The 26,689-nt window shown below is 57.3% G+C and overlaps 1 protein-coding gene across 1 annotated transcript in view; it reads left to right on the top strand.

Moving 5' to 3' along the window:
- The first annotated feature begins 6,748 nt into the window (after positions 1-6,748).
- Positions 6,749-26,689, top strand: part of CPNE5 (copine V) — a 111,502-nt gene continuing 91,561 nt past the window's right edge. The window contains exons 1-3 of the mRNA XM_012646580.1: positions 6,749-6,843; positions 20,578-20,618; positions 21,477-21,523. Coding sequence (XP_012502034.1) covers positions 6,749-6,843; positions 20,578-20,618; positions 21,477-21,523 — 183 coding nt within the window. The remainder of the gene's footprint in view (positions 6,844-20,577; positions 20,619-21,476; positions 21,524-26,689) is intronic.

The raw sequence follows: 26,689 nt of genomic DNA, 5'->3' as shown, positions 1-26,689 counted from the left end.
CTTATCTGAAAAAATGGAGCTAATAATGCCCATTATTCTCCAATAGATTTCCTAGAACATAAACTCAAAATGCGTTTTGTAACTCCACTGACTGGGCTTCCAGAGCGACAAGGCTCCCTCACCTCCATCCCCAGCGATGCACTAGCACAGCGCACGGCGCAGAGGAGTCAAGCTTTTCAAGTGGGACAGTGACAGCCGAGGTTACTGTGAGGATCACACGTGTGACGGACATTAAATTCTTACTCCTGTGCTTATCGCATGGTAGGTTCTCAGGAAATACACGCGTAAAAATCCCTTCCCTTCTCCGTGGTACTGGCCACGGCAGCCAGAGAAGCTCAATCTAATAGTTGTCAAACAAGTCAACGGCGGAATTCATAATGGATGCTGAATGAATGTTTGCTGGATGGAGGGACAGATGAGATGCGGTGGGGGGAGACCCAGGCCCTGTCTGGGACTGGTGGGGGACACCAGCGGTCCTCATGAAGGGGTCGGTGTTTCTGAGGCCAAGGGTGGACTTTTCATTTAGTCATCTGACAAACTGGGCACCGCTATGTGCCAGGCACTGTCCTAGGGGCTGGGGACACAACAAGGAGCAGGACAAAGCCTTGCCTACACAAAGCCTGTATCCTAGTGGGGAAAACAGACAAGGATAATGCTGTGGAGAGACATAAAGGAGGGCGAGGGGAATGAGAGTATGAATAACAAGGAACTAGCTAGGTAGTGTGGCCAGGAGGGGCCATTTAGGCGGGGACCTGTGGGTCCCGAAGGCCCCAGGGGAGAGTGTTCCGGGCCGACGGAATAGCAAGTTCACAGGCCCGGAGACAGGAGCCTACAGGCCGGGCAAGGGGGCCCGTGTGGCTGCAGTGGAGTCAGTGGGAGGGACAGGAGGGGGGAGGAAGTCAGAGAGCTCTTGGGGAGGTAGGGAGCGGAGCCCGCAGCCCAGCAAGTCCTTTTACGAAAAGCGAGATGGGAGCCAGGAAGGGTGTTAGGCAGAAGAGTGACACAGCCTGCCCTCAGCTGTGCAGATCCCTGGTGGTTGGGAAGGTTCCAGTCTCTAGACTGTAAGGGCTGGGAGGCCTCCCTCGCTTGCAGAAGCATGCGTGGCTGGAAGGACAAGGAGGGCAAGAGAAGTGGGAGAGGGAGCCGGTGCCTATGCGGCCACAGACAGATGCCCAGGCAGGGCAGGGCGGAGGGGGTGTGTCTTAGGGACAGGAGAGGCTACCGAGCTGGCAGCAGGAGGGCCCTGGGGCTTCTCTTAGCCCAGATGAAACATGGGCTGAGCTAGCTGGCACCGTGACGTGGGGAGAGGCAGGAGCGAGGGGCAGCATGGGACTCTGGTAGGGATGGTGGGGCATTTGGCAGGGAGGCTGCCACACTCCTAGGAGGAATGAGGGACTAGAGGCATGGACAGTCCCAGGCTGGCTTCTTGCCTCCTCCTCTGCCCCAACAGAACACGGCTTCTCTCCACACTTTTTGAGGCAGGACCTCACTGCTCGTGGGCACCTGGCCTCACTGTTGGTGACTTTCTTACCAAGGGAAGTGTCAGATGACCTCGAGTCCATCACCCCCTCCTCTCTAAGCTTTTCAGGAAAAGGAAGGGTTTAACCTAGATGGTCTCCAACCAGGCCCCTTCTAGGATTTCTATTAATGGATGGAATCAGACACTGCATCTCCCCTGCCTCTTTACCACTGTGGTGGTTTCAAGTTCCTCTCATGCCCTCTTATCCTTCCTTCTCTCCCTGGGGCTGCCATGTACGGTAGTACAAGGTGTTTACTGCACAAAGGCACCCAGCCAGGGGGGTAAGTGGGAGCTCAAATCCAGCCCACACTCTGCCCAACAAGCCACGTGCCCTGCCTGGCTCAAGACTGCATTCACCCAGAGTAAAAAGAATGCCTTATTCCTAGTTTGTCCTAAGGGGCAGTATGGGCAGCACCTACTTCCCTGTCCCGTGCACACGCCCACTTCTGTTCTTCTGTGCCCCTTTCTCTTCTCATCCCCAGCCTCAGACAGGGCAGATGGAGGGCAGCATTTTCAAGAAGTGCCCAGGGACGGGAGGAGGGACAGCAGCTGCCTCTTCTGTGAGGAGCTCTGCCTCCTAAGCCGGGTGGTGCTTTTCCTCTCCTTATCAATGCTGTGAGTTGCCTCTTGAAATTGCTCTGCCGTCATTAACACCGTGGATTAGGTCAGATGAGAGCATGTTTGCAGTCTTGGATGGCAAAGGCAAAATGCTGACGCTGACTATTCCAGACCTTCTGGGCATGGCCCTTTCCGTGCTTGCAGTTCTTAATCAGAGAGAGGAGCAGCAGCTATGTGCTTGGTGGGCCAGGGCCAGGGTTGGGTCTAATCTGGCCGCCAGGCACCTGCTGGCATCCGCAGCACCTGCTGGCTCACCCAGTGGCTTGCCTGGACATCGCAGGTGACCATGGTTACTCAGCACCATCATTGCTGTCAAGGGAGAAATGACCCCTCCAATGGCAATGTCTATGGGCTGCGTTTGAACCATTAGCAACTCATTTGGGCAGGGTCTGGGAGCATCTTTTTCCCTGGGCCTGATCAGCAAGTTCTGCGTTCTGGGGCTCGCTGGATGGCCATGCAGCTGGAGGGTGTCTTTCACCCCACCCTCCTTCAGTGTCCCCTTCTGAAAAGCCTCTGTGCCCGGAGGAGGCCGTGGCCTTGCATCACGGCCCCTCATCTCCTGGCCTCGTACTCTACCCCCACCAACCCTTGCCCTGTGCTCCAGCCACACGATGGTCCCCAGTCGCAGATCTCTGGCCCTTAGTCATACTAGCCCCCTGCCAGGAGTGCCTGCTCTGCCTTGTCCTGCAGGCAGGAGTCCATCATCTGCAGCGGGGGCCGCCTCACCTCGCCTGAGCATGCTCCAGTTCCCCACATCCAACTGCCAGCACCTGCGTCTCTTTGCCTGAGGCTTTCTCTGGCTTCCGGGACCCGCACCGCCACTCTGCGCTGCTCAGGCCAAAAGTGCCCGGAAATCAGCACCCTCCAGAAGCAGCCCTCAGCCGCTGAGCTAAGGACTGGCAGGAGCTGGTGGAAGCACATCCCAGCTCCCTCACCCCGCTGGCGGGCTACGTTTGAGGTGTGGTCGACAGCATCCCAGAGCTAGTTCTTCGGTGAGAGTGAGCCCAGTCGCCCACGGCAACAACTGGCTGCCTTTCCCTTCCCGGTCTCCCCCCACAGAGTGTCTTCTCCTCCTCCTCTGGTTCGAACATACGTGTCCCTCCAAAATTCATCTGTCGAAACTTAATTGCCGATGTAATGGTATTAGGAGGTGGGGCCGTTAGGAGGCTCCGCCCTCAGGAACGGGTGAGAGCCCTTAGAAAAGGGCTTAAAGGAACTAGCCGGGTCCCTTTTGCCCTTCTGCCTTCTGCTGTGTGAGGACGCAGCAGCGTTCGCCCCTCGGGAAGATGCAGCAACAAGGTGCCATCTTGGAAGCAGAGAACCACACCCGCCGGCACCTTGATCTTGGACTTCTCAGCCTCCAGAACTGTGAGAAATAAATGTCTTTTACAGAAAACCCCAGTCTAAAATATTTTGTTATAGCAGCAGGAACAGACTAAGACACCTCCCAAATGAACTACGCACGCTCAAACCTTTGTCTCAGGGTCTGCTTCTGAGGGAAACAAACTAAGACGTCAACTCCTACGTCCATCTCAGCGTTGCCTCCTTTTTGCAGTTGCCCCTGACCCTCCCTGGTTCCCACTCCTGGGGCAGACGGTCGGGTACTCTGCTCTGTGCCCAGGCCCTTCATGCCTTCCTCAACAGCACGCCCTCTGCTGCGCTGTGGGTTAGCTGTCCGCACGCCACAGGCCCCACTGGCCTGGGAACTCCGGGGATACATACTGTGTCCTTTCACCTTTTTATTCTCTGAGCCTATAATAGTGCCTGGCACAGGGCAGGTGCCCAAAATAATTTTTTTTTTTTAGCCAAAGATCTAGCTAATGGAAACGCAATGAGTAAGAGGGAATGGAATGACACAAACAGGCCCCTACATCTTTCAAGAAAGAGACCCTGGGGCTGCTACTCCAAATGCTGTCACTTTACAAGGTTACTCGGTTAGAACTTCAATCTCACTACTCACCTGCTCAACAACCTGCAATGGCTCCCTATTATCCTCTCCAGCAAGGCCTCATTTCACTGATGACTTTCTGTCATCTGGCCCCATCCTAAGAGGCAATCGAGCCTCTTGCTCAGGGTCAGGTTTTGCTCTCAACTGCCTGGCTTCAAGTCCTCATTCTGCCAATTCCAGCTGGGTAATCATGGACAAGTTACTTAGCCTCTCTGGGCCCTAGCTTCCTTATTTATTAAACGTAGATAACAACCCACTCCTATAATTATTTTGAGAATTTAAAATCAGGCATGGCCCTTGTGAATACATGACAAACCCCTGAATTGTATACTTTAAAATGGCAATTTTATGGTATGTGAATAATATCTCAAATGTAAGTATGGACAGGTGCAGTGGCTGCACCTGTAGTCCCAGTTACAGGCAGGGTGCAGGGGGGTCACTTGAGGCCAGGAATACCAGGCTGTCGTAAGCTATGGTCCTGCCTGTGAATAGGGCAATGTAGGGAGAGTTGCTCTCTTAAAAAAAAAAAAATTACGCATGGCATCTAGATCTTTGAAAATAAAACGGTGGTGATCATTGTTATCAACAAGATTTCCCAAGTGCCAGCCACACAGCAGGTGCTCAGTGAAGACTCATGGAATGAATGGAGAACGTACTCCACAAGTATGTTTTAAGCATTGTCTACACCAGGTATGTGGGTGGTGGGGAACGGTAGAGATTCTAAGCCCAGTTTCGCATCCCTTAGGAAAGGAAGACAGAGTTATTCTCCATGGAGGGAGGGCTTCAGGCCAAACCGCACGCAGACTGGGGCCTCCTGACCCAGCTGTGCCCCGCTGCCTGGGGAATTCCAGCCTCTGCCGGTCCGTCCCACGTGGCAGAACCAAATCCAGCTGATCCCGAGCCATGAGCAAATTGTCCCAGGCCCAGTACTGCGTTCTTGCCTGTATCTGTCTGTGCCTCTGGCTGTTATCTGATGTTCTGGGAATTGGCTTCAAACAGGATCTGGATGAACCCTTATGGCCCGGCTGCCACAGGCAAGGCCCAGAGGGCGCGGCTCCTCCGGCCTAGCTCCAAGTTCTTGGCTTCCCGAGCAAGGCACATCGGCTTCCAAGTGGCGGCTTGGGGGTAAACGTGGAGGCTCCATCTCAGCAAAGCTTAGGCTGAGGCCGAGGAGGGGCTGCGGGAGGATTTTCTGGAGACAAGTGTAAAGTCTGCGTGCGCAGCCTCTGGGGAAATGACCCCGGAGGGCAAGGCTGGGGCGCGGTGGGGGCCGTGAGGCGCTGGGGTGGGGAGGGGGCTGCCTGACAGATGCTTCAACGCTCCCCTCGCTCCCTGGGAAGGGCCTGGAGCCCTGCACACAGCACACAGCAGGCATCTACTCTGTGCTGGTTGCACAGAAGCCCGGGGAGCTAGGGCCACCCTCCCAGTCTGGTGGCAGAAGCTTCTAGACCCGGAGGCTGGCTCAGCCGTGTGGTCACGACGGGCGGGGGAGGGGAAGGGCGCTGGCTCTAGGTTTAGGCTCTAGTCAGCCTGACTGGGCGAGGCCGGGCCGGCGGGAACCGGAGGCGGCAAGGGAGAAGCGCCCGCGCACCGACCCTACCGGGCCAGAAGGCCCTCACCGCGAACCCCGGTGCTCCCTCCTAATAAAGGGAAGTCCAGTCTGCTCCTGGCCCGAGAGCTGCCCCCGGGGTTGGGGGTCGCGCACACTCAGCAGAGACCCCCACCCCAACCCCTGGGGGGCTTTTTTGCACACGTCCCTCCCACCCCAGCCCCTCCTTGCCCTGCACACACAGACCCCGGCGCCCCTCGGTTCACACAACCCGCCCGCCCCGGGTATGCAGACCCCTAGGGGAGGGGAGGGGAGCGGGTCCCTCTCCGCTGTCACCCCCCGCGGCCCCGGCATCTGGAGCCGCGTCCCCGTGCCCGCCACGCACACACACACACACGCTCACACACGCTCTCACAGCGCGCAGACCCCGCCCGCGGCCCCGCCCCGGCCCCTGCGGGCGTCCCCTCTGGCGCTCGCGGCCCCCTCGCGGCCCACCCCGGGTGGCGGGCGGCGGCGGCTTCGGGCAGATTTGATTTTCCCGCAGCCCGGGCGCCCCCGAGCCGGAGCTCGAGCCGAGGAGGTGGCGCTTGCAGCCGCGTCCCAGCCCCGCTGCCTCCCGCGCCGAGACCCAGCGAGAGGCGGCGCAGCCCAGGCGCTCCGGGCTCCCGGCTCCGCGCTGCCCGCGCCCCGCCGCCCCCGCCGCCCGCGCCCCATCCGGCCCCTGCAGCCCCCCACCTCTGCCCCGGCCCACAGCCGCACGCGCGCCCCTCTCTCTGTTCCCCTCTACGCGACTCCGCGCGTCCCTCCCGGCGCCCTCTCCCCAGCCCCTCTCCGCCTCTCCCGCTGCGCCCCAGCTCCCTGGGCTCGCGGCCCCTCCCCGCTGGGCCCCTGGGCTCTTCGCGGCGTCACCGAGCCCCCTCTTCGGTCCGCGGCCCCCGCTCCCTCCGCCCCCTTGCCTCTCTCACTTCCCACGCCCCCTCTTCGCGCTCCTCTCTCCTCCCCTGGCCGCCCAGCCCTGGCTCTGGACTTGGGGGAGAGCCCAGGGCTCCAGTCGCTCCGGAGGAGGCGTGAATCGCGCAGGATTGACTGATTTGGGGTGGGGGTGCGGTGGGCGATGGAGCAGCCCGAGGACATGGCGTCGCTGAGTGAGTTCGACTCCTTGGCGGGCAGCATCCCGGCCACCAAGGTGGAGATCACCGTGTCTTGCAGGTGAGCCGCCCGCTGGCTGGGTCCCCATGCCCCGCCCCTGGACCCGCAGCCCCGCAGCCCCTGCCGCTTCGACGCTCTGGCTCCGCGCGCCCCCTTCCCGGAGTGTCCTACCCCCCCAGACGCGCCCCTGCCTGTCCGCCAGGAGCCCCTGCCCCGCTGCGGGTGGCCGCGGCAGGATGGGGAGCCAGGCTGGGGTCATAGCCCAGAAAGTTTGCGCTCCAGGCTGTTGCTTCGGGGAGGGAGGAAGACACAGGAGCAGAGGGGTCCGGGCTCCTGAGTGGGGAGAGGGACTCGGTGAAAGGCTAACAAGGGTCTCCGCCTGGGCTGTCTCTGAGCAGCGCTCCCCAGGGAAGGGAAGGATTCGCCCCGTCCGCCTCTCTGCCCTCCTCTCTGTTCGCCCCCTCTTGGCCCCAGCATCCTCATCCTCTCCGCCCCCGCCCACCCACCGTCCTGGACCCCAGGATTCTAAAGCCTTCCTTCCCCTCCAACAACAAAATCAACTCTTGGAAAAGGATCGGATTGACTCAGTCATACTGAGGTGTGGATAAATGATAGCAACTTGAAGTGGCACCGTTAAGAAAAAGGATGACTTGGGTCCAGAATCTCAAGCCAAAGGAATAGAACCTTGATTGTGAAATTTTAGAGCCCAGCAGGGAAGGAGGAGGAGTGTTTTTGTGGGCTACCACCCCCAAATCCTCAGTCATGTCACACAGGGTTGGGGGGCGACTTCCCTAGGAGCTGGGTCTCCCCCAGGTTGTCCCAGGCGAGGGGAAGGCTGTCCCAGGCAGTAAGAGGGTATGGGTGGTGAAGGGGGTTGTTCCCTAGTGCGCTCACGCTGTGGCTGGCCTAGGATCCCTGCCTTGCTGGGACTGTGCGGGGCACTGTGGCCCAGGCATAGCCCCCTTGAGGTTCTCCTGGAGATGCCATGCTCCCGTCCCCAAATAACTGACAGCGTTTCTGGAGCCCTGGCTGGCCCTTGTTCCATCGCCCACCCCATCCTCTTCCAAATCACTTGTTGGTCAGTCCCTGAATGCGGGGTGACCTCGTTGCCAGCCAGCCCTGTATTACAAAGTCGGGGCATTGGGGAGGAATAGGTAGAGCCGGAGAGGCTGGGCAGGGGCGTGAAAGAGGGAGGGGTTCAGGGGCACTGTCTCTGGAAGACTTGTGGGCGAGTGGGCGTGCAGGCTGGTGTGGTGGGGCATAGCTGCCCCCAGCCAGGCCCTCCAGGGGCTCCTGTGACAGCTCCCGGTGTCTCCCCCAGTCCCACCCCCCATGCTGTCAGAGTTATCTCCCGGCGCCATTTGTATCTTGTGTTGCCCTGCTGGGGGATTCCTGATGGCTCATTAGCGCCAGTCTCACCTCCTCAGCCATCGGCAGCTAGCACGGCCCTCCCTCCCTTCCGCAAGCACAGCCTGCTCCTAGCGCCCCCTCCCAGCCTTTATCCATACCTGGCCGCTTCAGAGTCGTGGGGATCCTTCCCGCCTCCAAGCCTCCGAACAGCCCGTCCCGTCCACATTTCACTCCTCCTGCAGCTGGCAGTTCCCGTACCCCCATCCTGAAAGGCCTGGCCTCATGCTCCCCACTTCCAGGCATCCTCTCACCCATGAGACACCCAGCTCAAATTACTGTTTTCTGTGTCCCCTGGGCCCTTCCAGGGGTACTCAGCCCGAGCCACAGGCCACTCATATACTGAGGACTAAACCTCTTAAGACATCTCAGGTGTGTCGACTTCATCCCTTCTCCCCCAGAGCATTCCGGGGCAGGGACTCCCACCCCGAATCAGACCCACGGACCGTGTACTCCAGTGGAGAGGAGGAGCCGGGGCAGGTGATGTTGTGGTTTTGGAGTTAGGCTTCTTGAAATGGAACCTCTGCTTCAGCACTTGGGGCACGCTCGAAGCCTCGGTTTTCCCCTTTGTCAAGTACAAACAACAAACCATGTACTCACGGAGAAACCTGTTAGCCAAGGTAGCTCACTGCCTAGAACAGTGCCTGGCAGCGGTAGAGGAGCACGAAGCCCTAGCACACTACTTTGCACTTGCTTGGCACACAGTAGGTGTTCAGTAAGTAACTACCCTAAGGCAGTAGCACTTGGTCCCTCTTGCTTGCTCTCTGGAAGTAGAGGTGTGTCCAGAGGACTCCAACCTCTTGCATAAGAACTAGCTTGGGATGCATCTGAGCTCCTGGGAGATGTGGCTCGGGGGCCGACCCTGGCATCCATTCCCTTGCGGGGAACATGACCCATCAGCCTGAGGAGGGTCTTCTGGGCCCTGCTCCTGCTCTCCAGAAAGCCAGAGGGTGGGGAAGTGGGTTTTCGTGGGGAGGGATGAGGAGGGAGGAGTCACTTGGAAAAGAGTGGAGGGGAGGAAACAATCCGGGTGGCCTTGAAATTGTAGATCAAGCTCTTAGATGCAACCAGGTGCAACTATTCAGGTTCTAGAACAGAGAGAGAGACAGAAACAGGAGGAGGATGGGGAGGAGGGAGAGGTACACAGAAGGACTTTCTCTGGCATATTCTTCACTGCATGGTCCCCAGTTAAAAGGAGTCAAGTCCCTCTCTCCTGCACCCTGTGGTCAGTGCTGACGGGGCCCCAGGAGAGGAGGCTGTGGACTGCCCCTGCCCTGAGCATCTAGGTGTCACCTGCTGGTGGGCAGGGAACAGTAGGGCAGGCAGAGGGGCTGGGTGGGGTTGAGAAGTCTAGGGGGGTTCGGGATGAACAGCTGGGGTGGAGGGGCCGTTGGTTCAGGGAAGATTACGAGTTGCCACCTCTGGCTCCCAGGAATGCTAGTTTCCAGTTCCCTTCTTCCTCTGCTGCTTATGAGGGGTCCTGCCACCCACTGCAGCCCCAGGAGGCCCCCTTCCCATGCCTATGCTAGGGCGCTCCGCGCTGAGCAAAGCTGCCCGATGCGGGGGCATGTCTGAGCCAGAGCATAGGGCTGTCGTGCGGACCCAGCCGAGTCTGCTGAAGGCACATAACGCTGGGGGATGGGCGTGTTCCGGCCCCTGCTCCAGGTGGAGCGTATCTGGGGCTAATCTATAGTCTGCTCCCAAACAATTATTTTTACCAATTGTGGTAAACTAAGGGCTGCAGATTAGAAAGCCTTTGGTTGTTGACATAGTGGTTAGGACTGTGAGCTCTGGCACCTGTCTCCTTGGGTTCAAATCCCAGCTGTGTTCCTGTGACCACCGGTAAACTACTTAAGCTGTCTGTGCTTCAGTTTCCTCATCTGGAAAGCAAGTGTAATCCTTAGCAGGTATGAGGGTTTAATGGATTAATCCACAAATAGTGATTAATGTTGATTATTTGACACCTGGAAGTAAATAAAGATCTGTGTCTGTACCTGGGTCCCAGGGTTTGTGTGGGTCCTGGAGGTCTGATCTATCTAGAGATTCTTAGAGCTTGTTTTGGGAGTGGGTAATGGCAGGTGGTTTGTGGAAGGTGATACCAGCAGGCATTGTAGAAAATATGACTTTAGGCCAGGCGCAGTGTCACATTGGTAATCCCAGCACTTTGGGAGGCTGAGGTGAGAGGATCACTTGAGGTCAGGAGTTTGAGACCAGCCTGGGCAACACAGCAATACTCCATCTTTACAAAAAATTTAAAAAACTGGATGTGCATGGTGGCTCATGCCTGTAGTCCTAGCAACTGGGGAGGCTGAGGTAGGAGGATCGCTTGAGCCCACAGTTTGAGGCTGTAGTGAGCTGTGATTGTGTCATTGCATTCTAGCCTGGGCAACAGAGCAAGACCCTGTCTCAAAAAAAAAAAGAAGGAAAAGAAAATGTGACTTTAAAGACCCTACACCCTTGAGCCAAAAGCTCTTCCTTACTCCAATGGTCTTTTCTAGGCCTTTCCTGTCTTTGTTAGCCACCCTGCAGACCAAGTCAAAATTTACCTGTCTGGTGTCCCATTCCCCAAAGGCCCCGCTATTTTTCAGGTCTCTATGCAACCTGTCATCTGGTGCAGGGATCTGGACCAGCATGGTGGTTAGAAAGAACGATTTGCACTTTTTGCACGACAGGAAACCTTTGCACCGGGGCGGGGCCCCGCTGGAGAAGCAATGCGCAGTTCCACACTGTGGCCTGCTGAGACCCAGGGACCCAGGGAAGACGGGGAGGGGACAGTCCAGAGGCAGCCGGATCTCTTAGCCCTGCTGGAATGTCGCGAGCAGCTGCTCTCTCCCCGCCTGCTGGTGTGGGGCCCTTGGGCAGTTGTCGCCTCTGCCCCAGAGATACTGTTTTCTGCTGTCTGTTCAGGTTGGCATTTTGCTGACCTGGGGCCTGAGAGGCAGCCCAGCTCAGGAGCGGTGTGCCCTGGGCCTCTCAGAAGGGGTGTGAACCTGCTCTGGGCCTTTCCTTCTGACAGGCAGGGGAAGGGTGGCTCTGGGAAAGGGGAGGCCTGGGGACAGTGTGGCAGATGTCAAATCTAGTGCTAGGAAAAAGAGGTCCATTTAACCATTCAGTGTGCCAAGGTACTCAGTTTGGTGGAGCCAGGGGAATACTAACAATGGCACTTATTGAGTGCTTACTAGATGCTAGGGCATGTAATAAGTATTTACATCTGTATTAGGCTGAACCGTGTGCAATTGCCTATACTCAATTGTTTTTAACCTATTCAAATTGCACTTTTGTATGGTTCAAACTAGGATCATTATATTAGTTTTGAGTTGCTCTGTAACAAATTACCGCAAACCTATAGCTTAGAACAACAGCCATTTATTATTTCCCAGTCTCTATAGGTCAGAATCCAGGCAGAGCACGGACTGGCCCCTCTGCTCAGGGTCTCACTAGGCTGGACTCGAGGTGTCAGCCGGCTGTGATCTCATCCACAGAGGCTTGGGGTCCTCTTCCAAGATCACTGGGTTGTGGCAGAGCTCAATGTCTTGCAGCAGTAAGATTAAATTCCTGTTTTCTTGCTGGCTGTTAGACCAGGGTGACTGTCAGCTCCCGTAGGCTGCCCCTGGGCCCTCGCCGTGTGGCCCCTTCACAGCACGGCAGCCTGCTTCTTCAGAGCCAGTGGGACAGTCTCCCCAGGCTGCTACGACAGTCTTATGTAAAGCAACTGTGATCACGGGTGAGCATCTGATCACCTGTGTCATGTATCATAACCTAATCACACGAGCGACTGTCCTACTGTATTCCCAGGTCCCACCCGCACTCAAGGGGAGGGGATCATACAGGCGTGCACACCAGCGGGCAGGCATCTCGAAGGCCATCGTATGTTTCTGCCTACCACGATGACTATATCTTTTAACCCCACAGCAATCCTGTGAGGTAGATAGTACTTTCCCTTTTTGCTAATTAGGAAGCTGGGGCTCAGAGACGTTAAGGGACCTGCCCAAGTTTTCACAGCTAGTACATTTGTAGAGGAGGATCCAAATCCAGTTCCGTTAGACTTCAAAGCCTGGCGGGCTTCTTGAGGTTGGGGGTTGGGGTCTCCATGGGGATCATGGTAGAGGCCTGGGCACTAACTGTGGTAGGCGTGACCCAGAGGTAGGCTCTCTCTCCAGGGATGGGAGAGGCCGTCCTTGCTAAGGGATGCCTGTGATTCTGAGAGGCAGACCCAAATCCCCAGGGAGCGGCAGGCAGAGGGCGTCACAGGATGGCAGCCGGCCTTCCATGGCAGCCAGATCATGCGTGGTAGCTTACCAAACCTCCTCTCCCAGCTCACAGGCCTCCCTGCTCAGACTCCAGGCCATCACTAGAGGTGACCTACGGTTGGGAAGAAAGGGTAGGGAGGAGGCAGGGGAATGAGGCTGGAAAGCTCTGGGGCAGAGAGGAGTCAGGTTTGGTTAGGAATACTTTGGCTGTACGTAACAGACAGTCTGACTGATAGTGGCTTGAAACCTGAAGTACATTTATTTTCTCAGGTCACAATGCGTCTGGAGGTAGATTAGCTCATTTTACCACCAAGGACCCTGCTCTCTGTCTACTGAGCTATCATCTAAATGGCAGGCCTCACTGGTACAAAATGGCTGCCTCTGCTTCAGGCATCACAGCCACATCCAAAGACAGGAAGCTAGGCGTAGTGCCAAAGGCTTCTTGTTGAAAAGTTCTATTTGAAGAACACGCATTCCCTCCCAAAATCTCGCAGCAAACTTCCATGTGTATTTCAGTGGCCAAAGCTGGGTCCCACGTCCACCCCTAGACTAGGGCCAAGGGCCTGCCTTCCCTGACTTCAGGGGGTCTTCATCAGCTCTGAACTTGTGTGGATTCTGTTGGCAGGAAGAGCCGGGGGAATGCTTGCTGTAGATGCCAGCCCTGGCATTGCCACAGGAGGCTTTCCGAGGGGGCTGCCTGCCCTCCCTGGGGCTACGAGAGGCGTCTCTGAAGACTGGCTCCTCAGATGGTCAGTGGCCGGGTGACTGGGTGATTCTCCTAGTGCAGCTTGGCTGGCCCCTGACTGCTTCTCTGTCTGCCGGTTTGCCAGCCGAGGAAAAAAGGCTTAGTGTGATTTCACATCACTGTAGTTGCTTCCATCCTCTGGCATCTTTTCTACTGGCCTGGCCCAGCACCTGAAGGCCCGAGTAGGACAGCTTTACGCCTTGGGTATGGCAGAAACCTGGGCGGGACACTGACAGTCACTGCAGTTTCTGGCTTACTTCTCTGAGGTCGGGGCCAGGTCATTGAAGTTGTGGAACTTCAGTCTCTCTGTCTATAAGGTGGTGGAGAATACTGGTCCTGTCCACATCCTCTAGGACTGTTAGGAAGACAAAAGAGATTAAATCTGTGAGTTCTGTATAAACTGCAGTGCGCCAGGTGAGCTTGATCATGCTAATAGGTACCAATAACTGAACACTAGTGACACCTTCATTCACTGGATAATTGACATTGATCTTCATTTGCTATTGAGAGTCTTGCCTTTGCCGGGCACAGTTCTAAGTGCTGGGGACATATGGGTGAACCAGACAGGCAAACTCTCTCCCCTCATAGAACTCATGCGGGATGGGGGTGGAGGTGGAATATAAACAAACGTACACATTTTTTGATTAAGCAAATAATGTCTGATAGGGATAAGTGCTCTGTAAATAAGTTTGTGGCTGTTGGGTATGTTTTAGACAGGACAGGCAGGTGACATTTGAGCTGAGCTGAGGGAAGATCTGGAAGAAGGGTGATTAAGGTAGGGAGAACAGCAAGTGCAAAGGTCCTGTGGTAGAAAAGACCTTGGTATGCTTGTGAAACCACAGGGAGACCAATGTGGCTGGGGCAGAGTGTGAAGTGGGGGAGTAGAGGAGGATGAGGTCAGAAAATGTGGGGTGCAGATCATGGCCTGCAGGCTGTGCTAAGGAATTTTTTTTTTAACAACTTCTTTTTTTTTTGAGACAGAGTCTCACTCTGTTGCCGGGGCTAGAGTGCTGTGGCGTCAGCCTAGCTCACAGCAACCTCAAACTCCTGGGCTCAAGCGATCCTCCTGCCTCAGCCTCCCAAGTAGCTGGGACTACAGGTACGCGCCACCGTGCCCGGCTAATTTTTTCTATTTTCAGTTGTTTGGCTAATTTCTTTCTATTTTTAGTAGGGATGGGGTCTTGCTCTTGCTCAGGCTGGTCTCAAACTCCTGAGCTCAAACGATCCTCCTGCCTTGGCCTCCCAGAGCGCTAGGATTACAGGCGTGAGCCACCGTGCCCGGCCGTGTGCTAAGGAATTTGATTTGTTATTTTAACAGCAGTTGGGCAGCAGGTGTTACATAGGACTTCTGATTGACCTTTTAAAGAAAATTCTCTGGTTGCTGAAGAGAATGGACTGGTGAGGGTGGGGACGTGAGGCACTGAAGCACATTGCTGGGCAGGAGGCCATTGCAGCCTACAAGTGCCAGACCATGGCGATGGTGGCAGGGGGAAGAGTGGACAGTTCGGGAGGAGTTTTTGAAGTCGAAACCTTTAAGACTTGATGGGTGGGACCGGAGGGGTGTAGGGGAAAGAAGACTTGAGCACACTTTGCACATTTCTGTTTTAAGCCATTGGCTTCACGACAGCGCCACAAGGCAGGTGTGTGACCTGTGCACAGGTCAGGAGGCTGAGGCGAGGTAGCTTGTCCGGGGTCACAGTTTTACCGTGTGGCCGTGTGGACGCTTCCAGCTTGGATGCTCTCGAGGTCTGAGCTCCTGCTCTCAGCCCTCGGCCATGCAGCACGGGAGGGACAGTGATTGCAGCAGTTAATAAAACGGATGCAAACAGCCCCGGGAAGGAGTGCTCTGAAGCCATGGGAAACTTGCTTTTTAGACCCGGGTGAGGTTGCTTGCCAGGGAGACAGTGCTCAAGGGATCTGAAAGGGGCGATGGGTGAGTTCCAGGGCTGGGCGCCAGGGTCCCTCTCCTCCCCGGCTCCCTCCCTGCTTTCCCGGGTAACTTTTGCCTGTTAGGTCCGGAGCCGGGCGGGGGCGATGGGAACCCCTCCAGTCCTTCTCTCCAGCCGTTCATTTGGGAGCAGCTCTGAGAGGCTGGGGGCAGCAAACAGGGCGGCGAGGCTGTGGGGGCACTCCTGGCCGGACGGAGCTGGGGGAGCCCCTGGCTTTCGGCAATGCAGGCGCCCCCCGTGGCACCTCCGGATGAGCTTGAGCTCCAGAGTTCAGATCTTGGCACGCTCCCTGACAAGCCAGGCGACACCCGCACATGTCTTGAGCTCAGCCGCCTTGCCTGTGGCATGGGAGCCACATCCACCTCCTGGCATCGATATGCAGGGTGAATAGGGTGTTGCAGGTTAAGGGCCCAACAAAGGACTTGGCACCGATTGTGTCCCTGATCTGTGTCATCCCTCTCCCACCCCAATTGCCAGATGTGTGGTGTCGATTGCTCCCTGGAGAAATGGGGCGATGCTGGCAGGCCCTGCAGGTCCGGGGGTCTCTGGGGCCGTCAGGATTCCTGTTTCTACCTGACCTTGGCTCACCGGCCCCCTCTCCCCTCGAGGAAGGCGGTCCGGCCGGATGGGTGGTGGTGGGCGAGGGCATGTCCTCGGGTCCTGCCACAGCCAGCCTTTCAGAGCAGGGCGGGGAGAATGTAGGGTGCTCCTAGAAGCCATCTTCATTCTCCGCAGGCCTTTATTGGGCACTTACTGTATGCCAGGCACTGAACTGCAGCTTCCTATGTGCCAGACACTATTCTCACTGCTTTGCATGTATGAACTCTATTAATCTCAGAAAACCCTGATTATTACCCTTTTTTACAAATGGGGGTACTGAAGCACAGAGAGGTTAAGTCACTTGCCTGAGGCCACACAGCTGGTAAGGGGCAGAGCTGAAACTCCAAGTTGTGCTCTCAACACCCCCACCTTTTGCCTAGGTTGGAGGGATGATTAGGGTGGGTTGTTGGGAAGAAGATAAACCATCTTTTCTTAACCTTTTAGCCTCATGAATCTCCTTGGGAATCTGATGAAAGCTCTGCAAAAGAGTGTCTCCGTGTATGTGCACCAATATGCCATATTCTGCTCACAGTTTCAGAGAGTCCATGACCCCATTAAGGACCCTGGTCCAGGAAAACGTGTCTCTTTCTGTGCTGCAGCCAGTCTTCGCTGAGTTCAAAGCATTCATGGGCTTTGTTCAGAGACAGCCGGGAATGTGTGGTGGTCAGTTCACCCAGATCTCAGCTCAGCCTGAGGACAGGGCATGTCTCCCCCAGACTGGGGCTCCCCAGGGTCAGACTGCGTCTCCACCTCTCACTGGAACCTTTCTGAAGCCCCTGCCCACACCTTTCTCAAGCGTGTCAGATGGGAGGCGTCACCGAAGGCCCCTCCTTCACCCGCCAGGGGCTCTCATCTCTCCTTTCCAGCACTTTCTCCCTTTGCTGGGCCTCGGAGCCTTGTGACCTCGGAGCCCAGTGGATGACCGTGTTCTCACTGCCGCTGTGTTGCAAATGATTCCTGAGGGCAAGCAGGAGGGAAAGGGCCCTCGGCCCTGTTTCCCTGGCCTTGGTTCAAGGACCGGAAGAAGCCGAGCTCCAGGCTGCTGTGCAGACAGCAGAAGGCTTGTGTGTTCTTTCGGGGAAAAAATACATTTTGCCTATTGGAAAAAATTTCTCTTTGAGCTCTCCAAAGACAGAAAGTGGAGGACAAGCACTTGTGGTCCGATCTCATCTGCACCGTCACGCCCTGCCTCGGGGTGGAAGGCTCAGCTTCCTCGCCCAGGTTTCTTCTGGGCGTGCGCCCGTGGGCAGGTCACTCACTGTGCCTGAGCCTCCCAGGTTCAGCGGGGGATCGCTGGGAAGGTGCTTTCGCCTGGGCCTGCAGGTGCCGCCCGCGTGTGCATTGTGGTCTTTGACTTCACAGTGGAGGGAGCCGAGGCCCTGAGGCGTCTCAACGTACGGTATTGGGGCAGCTGCCATCAGAGACACGTGGGGGCACAGGTGGGCACCTGTTTAAACAAGGCTTCTGGGGCCCTGCCTCAGACCTACAAAACCAGACTCTGGGAATGGGGTCCAAGAACCTGCCTTTTTACATCCGGGGGCTGGGCCGGGCCCCAGGGAGTGTTAGGCCCGCGGTTCACGGGGTGACGCCACCATTTCAAGGCCCAGGGAGAAGGCTGAGTGGGCCCTGAGCTCTCTGTCAGGACAGGCAGTTGGGGTGAGGGCTGGATGGGGCGAGTGTGGACAAGGTCAAGGATCAGAGAGGGGCGGGGGCAGGGACGTAGGTGAGCTGACCCCTCCAGCCAGCGGCAGGGAGTCAACAGGCACTTCAGAAGGGGGCGCTGGCAGCGTGCATTGGGGTGGGCTTACCCGGACCGGCAAGGGCAGGCGGAGGTGGCTTGTGCTGCCCTCGTCACCAGAAGCATCTACCAGGAGAGTGACCGCTCTCCTAACACCAGGCCGACAATGACCGACCCACCCGACGAGCTGGACTAGGTTCCACGTGCTCCTCATATCTAATCTCCACAGCAGCCCTGGACCGTTTTTAGCCCCACTTTACAGATGGGGAAACTGAGGCACGAGGAAGGCAAGTCACGTGCCTTGCCTTCCTTGAGATGTGAACCCGGCTTGTCCGACTGCAGAGTCCATGCACTTAACCGTCACATGCCACAGCTAAGAGGAAGAAGGTTGTCCCCCAGTGTGACCACGCACCATCCAGACGGGGAGACGAGAGCTCTGCTCACCCATCTGGTCATTCCTTCGGTGCTTTCTTCATCCACGTTGCCGGGCCACTGCTCTCGGCCAAGTGCTAGGCTGGCCTGTGGCAGAGGCGGGGGGAGCACACGGCCGGGTGAGACACAGATGCCCCCATGATTTCGCAGCCCGGGGCGTGCTGAGTGCCGTGCTGGGGTCCAGGGGTCAGCGGGCTGCACGCTTCGGGCCAGAGGGAGCCCAGGAGAGAGGAGAGGAAATGGTTGTGAGTCAGCTTGCTGTGCTAGGGAAGCCCCCACCCCCGCTGCATTACTTTCCAGCTCCTCACCCGGCCTCGGGTTCCACCACTGTGGAGTCATCTTTGACGTTAAGGCCTTTTGTCCTTTGTTTAAATCACGACAGATGTCCCTCATCCGGAACCTAGCATGCTTCGGGATGAGGAGGCCAGGCTGGGCAGAAGCCCCCCGCCGCGGTGCGTGCAACGGTGTGCGAGCGTCATCTTGCACGTGGCCCCTGCGGCCGGGCCGCCCTCCAGAGCCGCCAGTGCCTCACGTGTCGCACGCTCCCTGCAGTGGGCTGGGAGGTTTCTCAGATGGTTTCCAAAGTAACAGCTGGCTGGGAGCGGATCTGGTCCGTGGAGGGGCTGCTGGGGGGCTGGCTGGGGTGGCTGCCTGTGGGGAGAGGCCCCTGGATGTGGAGGCCATGGGGGAGGGAGGAAGTTCTCCGGGAGCGTCTAGGAATCCCCTCTTGGGGGCATTGCCAGGAATCTGCTCAGCAACTGGAGCTGGGGTGACCTGTGAACGCGACCTGGGACCTCCCAGGCGTCAGAGGACACCATGTGTTGGCACTAGGCTGCTCTGTGGCGTCTGTCTGTCGGTTGGTCTTTGGCTTCCACCTCATGGTGGGTTCACTGTGGGGTCAGGTTGCCCGACAGGCTGTCACTGCTGAGGGCCATGGTGACGTGACTCAGGCTGAGGCCTCCCTCTAGACCTTGCTGGCTCTGCCCTGCTTGCTGTAGGGCGGGGCTGCGCCCTGCCCCTCCCTGGGCCTCTGTTTCCCGTCACCCAGGCGAAGGGGGAGCAGGATCCCGAGGGCCTTGTCCGGCTCTGAGCTTTGGAGTTGGCTGTTAGGAAGCAACACCAGCCGGCGTTGATGGTTTCTCTTCTCTGGGAAAAGCGGTTCAAGGGGCACGGGGACCTGAGTGAGGGGTTGCGGGAGTGGAGGGGGAGGCGACAAGACCCCGTGGGGCATCTGGGAGGGCGGTGGGACGAGGCTGAGCGGGTTGGGAAGAGAGCCAAGACCTTAGGGCAGTGAAGGTGGGGAGTCAGGAGCTGCCACACGGCGGGAAGGGCTCGGCAGCCCCTCCAGGGGCAGGGCAGGGGGCCCGAGCCAGCACAGGGTGGCTTAATGAGCAGGCCTCCCGGGTCGGCCCCAGGGCGCAGCCCCACGGGGACCTCTGGGAGACTGTAGGGCAGAGCTGTCCCCTGCAGGGAGTGAGGCAGCTGGGTAGTTATCCCCCAGCCCCTGCCCTTCTTTGGTTCAGCGCTGCCCCTGGGCGCACGAACGCTCTGGCACCTGCAGTCAGCCTGCCAGAGAAAGCCCCGGAGAGAAGCGCCTGCAGGAGGAAACCATGGCGTGTGCGGGAACTGGGGGGCTGGGGAGAGAGGGGCGGGGCAGCCGCAGCCTTCAGGGCGTCGTACAGTTGGAGGCTCAGAGAGGCTGAATCACTTCCCAGCCTGAAACGGAGTTTGCACCGGGCTCGGTTGCTTCCTGACAGCATCAGGGCACTGTGGAATGAGGGATCCCAGATGTGTAGGATGTAGCCTGCCTGCTCGCCCCAAGCCTCCACTTCCACATCTGTAAGATGGGACGATACCTGCCCAATACCAACTTCGCAGGGCAGCGTGCGAATTGGGAGCTAACAATTGCACATTTAGCGTGCTGCCTGACCCACCACGGGGGTTCAGTGAGTGGAGCTTCATTGCACGCAGGCAGGGCAGGAGGGGCAGGGGGGCAGGGGCTTAGCACCTGCTCCGGGATCTTTCTGTCCTCAAGTGTGGAGCCCATCATCTTGCTGCAGTGCCTGCCCGTCAGAGTGTCAGGGCGGCGTGTTAGATCTGGCCTCGACCACCGAAGGACCCTGTTCAAATGGGTCTGCTCACACCTGGGAGGTATAATTCATTAATCCGTCAGCACAGATGAGACCATCGAATAAACTGGCTATGAGTAGAATCTTAAGAGAATGGGAGACTGGATGGATACGTTTTTTTTTTCTTCTTCTTCTTTTTCTGGACCTGGATGGATAAGTTTTGATTGCTCGCTTTTATTTTATTATTATTATTTTTTTTTTTTTGAGAGAGAGACAGAAGTGATCAAAGGAGAGTTTCTAGAAAGGGCTAAGACATTAAGCACTTTAGGACTGGCCCCAGAGTGAGCGGCTGTGGGATCCAGGGCGCCAGGGTACCCACCCGGGCTGTGGCAGTGGTGTGGGTGGGTGGTAGGGAGCCCCGCACACCTTAGGCAGGTGGGGCCACCCAATGCCTGGCTATTAATGGAGTTTAATGGAAGTTTGGGGAAGGAGCCGCCTTCTCTTCCTGTTTTGCCTGAGGCCAGGCCAGAGGCAGTCTCCAGTCCCATTACCCAGATCCCCTGAGGTCTCTTCTCGCTAACCCCTCCTCTCCCCCCTCTTTCAGGAGCCTCCTGGACAAAGACATGTTTTCCAAGTCTGACCCACGTAAGTCCTGCCCTGAGAATGAACACGGTAACAATGACAGTGACAACATTACGGCTAATTACAGCAGGGAACACTTGCTGAGCGCTAACTATATGCCAGGCTCTCTGTTCCAAGAGTGTCAGCCTGTTTCATGTTCACCCGTAGTGTCTGGAGGAAGAGAACTGGGGTGTGACCCTTCCCAGCTCCCACACTTGTGAAGCTCCAACACAACAGAGTGGGTTGGGAGGGGTTGGGTGTCTGGGTCCAGACGGTCTCAGTCCCAGGCAAACCCGTACATTTAAGGGCTCCGATTGGCTGTGGTCTGGTGGGATGAGCACTGATTTTGGAGTCCAGGGTTTAAGCCCTGAGTAGTGCCACCCAAGTGTATGACCTCGGACAGGTCTTTGGCCTCCTCTGAGCCTCGGTTTCCCCATCAGTAAAGTGGGGCTGATGATAATAATAGGCCTCGTGAGACTGCTTTGGGCTGTAAAGGAACAATGAGGGTTTCCCATGCTGTCCCTGTCACATCTCTGCCACCCTACCCTCCATCCTGCTTCAGACCCTTGCTCTGGCCTGGAAGTGAATGGCCCTGACCCTCCTCCCAAAGCGTTCCCCTTCCAGACACACCTGTGCTCCAGGCCCCCTTCTCCAAGCCCACCACTCTGAGGTGGTGCATCTAGAGCCCTTGGGGGCCAGATTCATAGACCCACTCACCCAGACCCCAGCCGCCTCGGGAGACATCCTCCACCCCCACCCAGACCCAACGGTGCCACCCAGGCTGGAGTCTCTGAGGCGCCTGCCCATCCAGGACCCTGCCATCTGGGACCTCCACCTTTCTGCTGGCCTGGGCGTTAACCCGCTTCTCTCCTCTCCCCACAGTGTGCGTCATGTATACTCAAGGCATGGAGAATAAGCAGTGGCGGGAGGTAGGTACAGCCCCTTCCCCACACCAGAGACACCAGCCTGTCCCTGATTATCTGTCTGCCTGTCTGTCTGTCTGTCCGTCTCTCACTCTGGAGTAATCGCCCTGTAGTGTTTCTAACTGCAGCATCTTAGCCCCCCTGAAGGCTACCAAGATGCGCAAAGGGTAGGGTATTGTCTCTGCTGTTACAGGAAACGACTGAAGGGGGCAGAGATGGTTCCTGCCCTCAGAGAGCCGAAGTCTGAGGGGAGACACGGCCCTGTCCTTGGGGAGCCCCAGTCTGAGGGGAGACATGGCCCCATCCTCGGGGAGCCCAGTCTCGGGGGAGACAGAGGGACCCCGGCCTGTTAAGACCTCCTCGTCTGGTGGCCAGGGGCATGCACATAGCTTCTAGCACCATGTCTTGTCCACCGCGGCCTGCCTTCCTGTGATTTCTGACTGAGGCGAGCGTGGCTTCAGTTAGGTGATTTCCCTGCTGAGAAACCTGACGACTCCCTCTGCTTTGAGCTAAGTCCCCACTCCGTAGCCTGGCTTCCAAGACCCACCACATCCCAGCATGGCCCACTTTCCGGCCTTCTCTCATTCCCGTTGCCCCCACCCCCACTCCATGTGCCTTTTGTCCCCTGTGGGAGGGAGCATGAGGAAGAGTGGACTTGAAGGGCCCACTCCCAAGAAGCCATTTGCAGGTGAATGGCGCCTCCAGGATCCCTTCAGTCTGTTCCCCACCCTGTAGCCAGGGGATCCTGTTAAAATTCAAGTCAAGTTCTGTCCCTCCTCTGCTCAGAGCCCCCCAGTAGCTCCCATCTTGCAAAACCACAGCCCCTCGAATGACCCCCGAGGCCCCACATAATGTGACCTCCCACTGCTTGGCCCACCCAGCTCTCCCTTCCAGCCTCAGGGCTTTTGTGCTGGCTGTTCCTGCTTCGAGAAATACTCTTTTCCCACGTGTCCATGCGGCTCCTCCACCACCTCGGACCTCGACTCACATGTCAGCCTGTGGAGGCCTCCCCGCCACCCCATCTAACATTGCAACCGCTCCGACCCTTTCGCTCCCCTTCCCTGCTTTTTATTTTCTCCGTGTCACTGTTCACCATCTACCGTGCTCCGGTTTATTTATTCATCTTGTTGTCACGTGTCACTCTCTGAGGGCTGGGATTTTCTGCTTTTTTTACTGCTACATTCTGAGCACCTAGAACAGTGCCCAGCACACGGTAGGTGCTTCATAAATGGTTGTTAAGGAATAAAAGGATTAGGAAAGGGAGCTCAGCCTGCAGGGGCTGACAAGGGCGTGGTGGCTGCCTCCTGCGTCCCTTGCTGAGCCCCCGGGGGAGGGTTTTCAGGAGCAGTGAGGAAAGCGGGGAGCTGGCTTGGGTTGTGGGGTCCTGGTAGCCCCTGGCTCCTGTTTGAACAACAAAAGCTGTCTCTCCTTTCCCTTGGAGAAGAGGGTCTGGCTGAGCAAGGAGAAAGCTGAGGTCTGGGGGGAAGACTGTTGTTCCCTTCTGTGGTGGGGAGGTGGGGTGGCCCGCTGGGCCTCAGCGCGGAAGCTGCTGTCCGTGGCCTTCAGAGCTGCCCGAGCTGCCTGGAGACTGAACCTGGGCCTGGTGATGAGAAGAGGTACAGGAGGGGGACCAGAAGGGGTTTGCCGGAGGCTGTGGCCCTGTTGGCCTTGGCAGCCCCACCCCATGCCCATCTCCACCCACCCTGGGAGGGAGGCCGCGGGCTGCAGGTGGAGACCCGTGTGGGGTCTCCCTCCACCAAGAGAGGGACGCCCCAGTGGCTAAGAGGACGCAGGCCTGTCCCCAGGGTCCAGGGGAAGGGGAAGGAAGGGAGACAGTGCACAAAATGACCCATGCGGGGAGCCGGCTGGCGGGGAGGCCCTCCCAGGTGACTCAGACTTCACCAACCAACCTCCCTGCCTGGTGGGCGGACTGGCCGGGACACCCCCGCCCCGCTCCACCCCCTCCGCCCCTGACTTGGTGGGACTGAGGAGCTGAAGGGGGTGAATTTCATCCATAAAACATGAAAATATTTCCACGGGGGCTGGGCGAAAGTTTACTTCTTCACCCTCTCTGAGACTCTAAAACAATTAACGCATAAAGCAGATTGCTAGGGGAACGTTTAGCCTACTTAAGCGAACTAATTACTTTTGAGGCCTTTTGGCTGCGCTTCACGGAAACCAGGAACGTGCTGATGTCTCAGTGATTCATTAAGGGAAGTCTGGAAGGGCCTCTTAAGAGGGTGCCGCTCGGCGAGCCGCTGATTGCGTTCTGCAACCGAGACTCTTCTCCATTTGGTTCCGGGTCCCACAGGGTGGAGCGGAGGGAGGTGGCGGACTTGGTGTGGGTGCACCTGTGTTGGCTCCTGGCTCCAGCCCTCTCTGGGGTGGGGCCCAGAGCAAGTTACGTGGCCTCTCTGCACCTGTGTCCGCACCCGCCGTCTGGGCTCGCTCCCACCCCACAGGCCTGTGGGTGAAACAGACGGCGCAGGCGAGGTGCCTAGAGCGCGGCGCTCCGCGGCATCACTCCTTGTAGGCAGCCTCCGCGGGGCTTTGGGGCCTTGCTGGTCACTCGCCGACATCAGTCGGTATTTGCAACGGGGAGCGTTCAGGAAGTGCCGGGCGGCCCCAGCGGCTGGGGAACAAAAGGAGACGGGTCAGAGGAGCAGAGCTTCCCCAAAGTGTGAGTCACAACTAGGGGGTTTGTAGCCTGGAAGGGGCGATGCGTGTGTGTGCACAGTCCTCACGGGAGATGGTGAGAAGGGAAGTGAGGATGGAACAAAATGGGAGTTTACGAAAGGGAGAGTTACAGCCAGAAGGCCACATTCAGCTAAAGAGTTTTGACAGGTCGTTTGGATTTTTTTAAATGGAATTCGAATAAACACAAGCCTTCTGCCTAAGGGCTGCATGGTGGGGCAGAGGAGAAATGGGTCGGAAGGAGCTTTGGGCATCATCTGGCTCACCCTCTTCCTTCTACGGAGAGGCGCGGGACTGGCCTCAGGTTATGGAGCAGGGTGCTAGACCCCAGTGCCGCAGGGTGTCCACGGGGAGGAGCCGAGTCAAACTGGGTCTCAGCGGAGCTTGGAGACATAGCACAAGGGCCCAGTAGCAAAATGGTGGCACAAGCCAAGGCAGAGCGGGAGGCTGGGGGAGCAGGTCAGCCGGGTCCTGCGTTGCTGAGGGATGTAATAAAGGCGTGAGTGGAGTTGAAGGAAACCGGTGAGGGGTGTTGAATCCTGGGGGGTAATAGCAGGAAGCCGTTACTACTCCAGGCCTGGGTAAGGCGATTCCGGAACCCCAAGGGGGCTTCCAGATAAAAACAGGGGCCCTAGTGAAGGGGCACAGCCAACCCAGGCATCTTTACTCTCTTCCCAGCCTCTGATCTCCTGCTGATGCCTCCCATTGGCGGAACCTCACCAGGAGACCTGTGGCCAGGGGACCATTGATGTACTCCACTTGGGTCAGCCTCCCTGGGCACAGAGCAGTGTGGACAAGGCTGGGAGTGGAACCAGAGGGGCAAATGGAGACCGTCCAGCACAGACAGCGAGCAGATAACATGGCTGGCTTTTAGAGTGTGAGGCTGGCAACATACAGGAAGAGCCAGCAGAAGGGGGTTCATGGCTGTCTGGCTGAGGACAGCTGGAGTCATAGGGTCAGAATGTCTGAGCGTGCGGGTTCCTAGAGATCGAGGAGACAGACCCCATTACGAGAGCTGATCAGGACCCATGCCCAGACTCTAGGGGTGAAAGTGGCAGAGCTCAAACACATGGCCGCCCCTGGGGCATGGGCTTCAAGCTAATTCCGGAGAGGGGAAGATGCACTTAAACATACTGGGGACAGGAGGGGGCCCTACTTCCTTGCCCGATTCTGTGTGACCCACAGAGAAAAATACCAGGAATGGAGAATTTAAAGAAAAATACCAGCTACTCAGAAGGCTAAGGCAGGAGGATCTCTTGAGACCAGGAGTTCAAGACCAACCTGGGCAACATAGTGAGACCCTATCTCTAAAAAAAGAAAGAAAGATAGATAGATCCAGATCAGTCTCTATGGAGCTACCCTGGCGAGGGAAGGCTGCCCTTGAGAATAGACAGGAGCCAGTTCCCACCACTCCACCTGCTAGTTTGTTGCCCTTCGGGAGTGGATCGCCTCTCTGTGGCCAGAATCTTGGCCGAGAGATAGTAATGCTGTGGTCAGGGGGCTCAAGTGCAGGCGCAGCAGTTTCTCCAGGCGGGGCCAGGCGTGGGTTTGCACGCGGCTGCAGATGCGCTTATCCCTGAAGGATGAAAGCTGCTCTCGTGGCGCCGGCCGCCGGGTTTCAGCGGGTTTTAACTGTTTAGGTCAATTTTATGCCTTCTGAGAAAGCTCCATCTTCCCAGCACCTAAATCTGTCACCACATTTTATAAAAATTGACTCCAGATGTAATTTTAGCCTGGAAAATCGTGCACTATTTGCATCAAGGCCTGCCGGGGCCTTCTGCATGTCCTGGGGAAGGCAGGAGGGCCCAGCGGGGAGAGTCCCAGAAATGCCCTCGCTGGGAAGAAGGACACATAGGGAGGCCCGCCTGGTTCCCCATGTGACAGTGGGGGCGGTGATCCCTGCCCCTCCCTCACCAGGTGGCCGTCCTGGCTGAGGGACCCTCGGAAGGGAGGAAATGGGAATCGCAGAATCTCAGGGTGTCTGCGGATTGCCCCACACCACCTGCAGCACGTGTGGCCCCAGCACCACGCCCGCACGTCCCTGCCAGAGTGCTCGGTCTATTTTTGGGCAACCTCAGCCTGTTTAACATTTTACACCATCTGGGAATGATGGTTCATCTCTAAGTATTTGGAATGATCTTCTTTGGGGCAACTTGATATGTGTCTCCACATAACCTGGATTCAACGAACATGTGTTGGGCACTGTCTCGGTCTGTACAGGCTACTGTAACAAAAACACCAAGCCCTGGGTCAAATAAAATGATACACAGCAGAAATTCAGTTCACACAGTTCTGGAGGCTGGGAAGTCTAATATCTAGGAGCCAGTGGGTTCCGTGTCTGGTGAGGGCCCATTCCCACAGCCTGTCTGGCGAAGTCCTGGTCCTGCTTGCTGGTGGGAGGGAGGGACGAGCTCCCTCGGTCCTCTGCTCCCATGAACTAATCACCCCCAAAGTCCCCACCCCCAAATACCATCACAC

The sequence above is a fragment of the Propithecus coquereli genome, unplaced genomic scaffold, assembly GCF_000956105.1.
Source record: "Propithecus coquereli isolate 6110/MARCELLA unplaced genomic scaffold, Pcoq_1.0 Scaffold248, whole genome shotgun sequence".
Classification (NCBI taxonomy): domain Eukaryota; kingdom Metazoa; phylum Chordata; class Mammalia; order Primates; family Indriidae; genus Propithecus; species Propithecus coquereli.
Note: the sequence above shows the minus strand (reverse complement) of the source record. Positions and strands in the feature narration are given on the sequence as shown.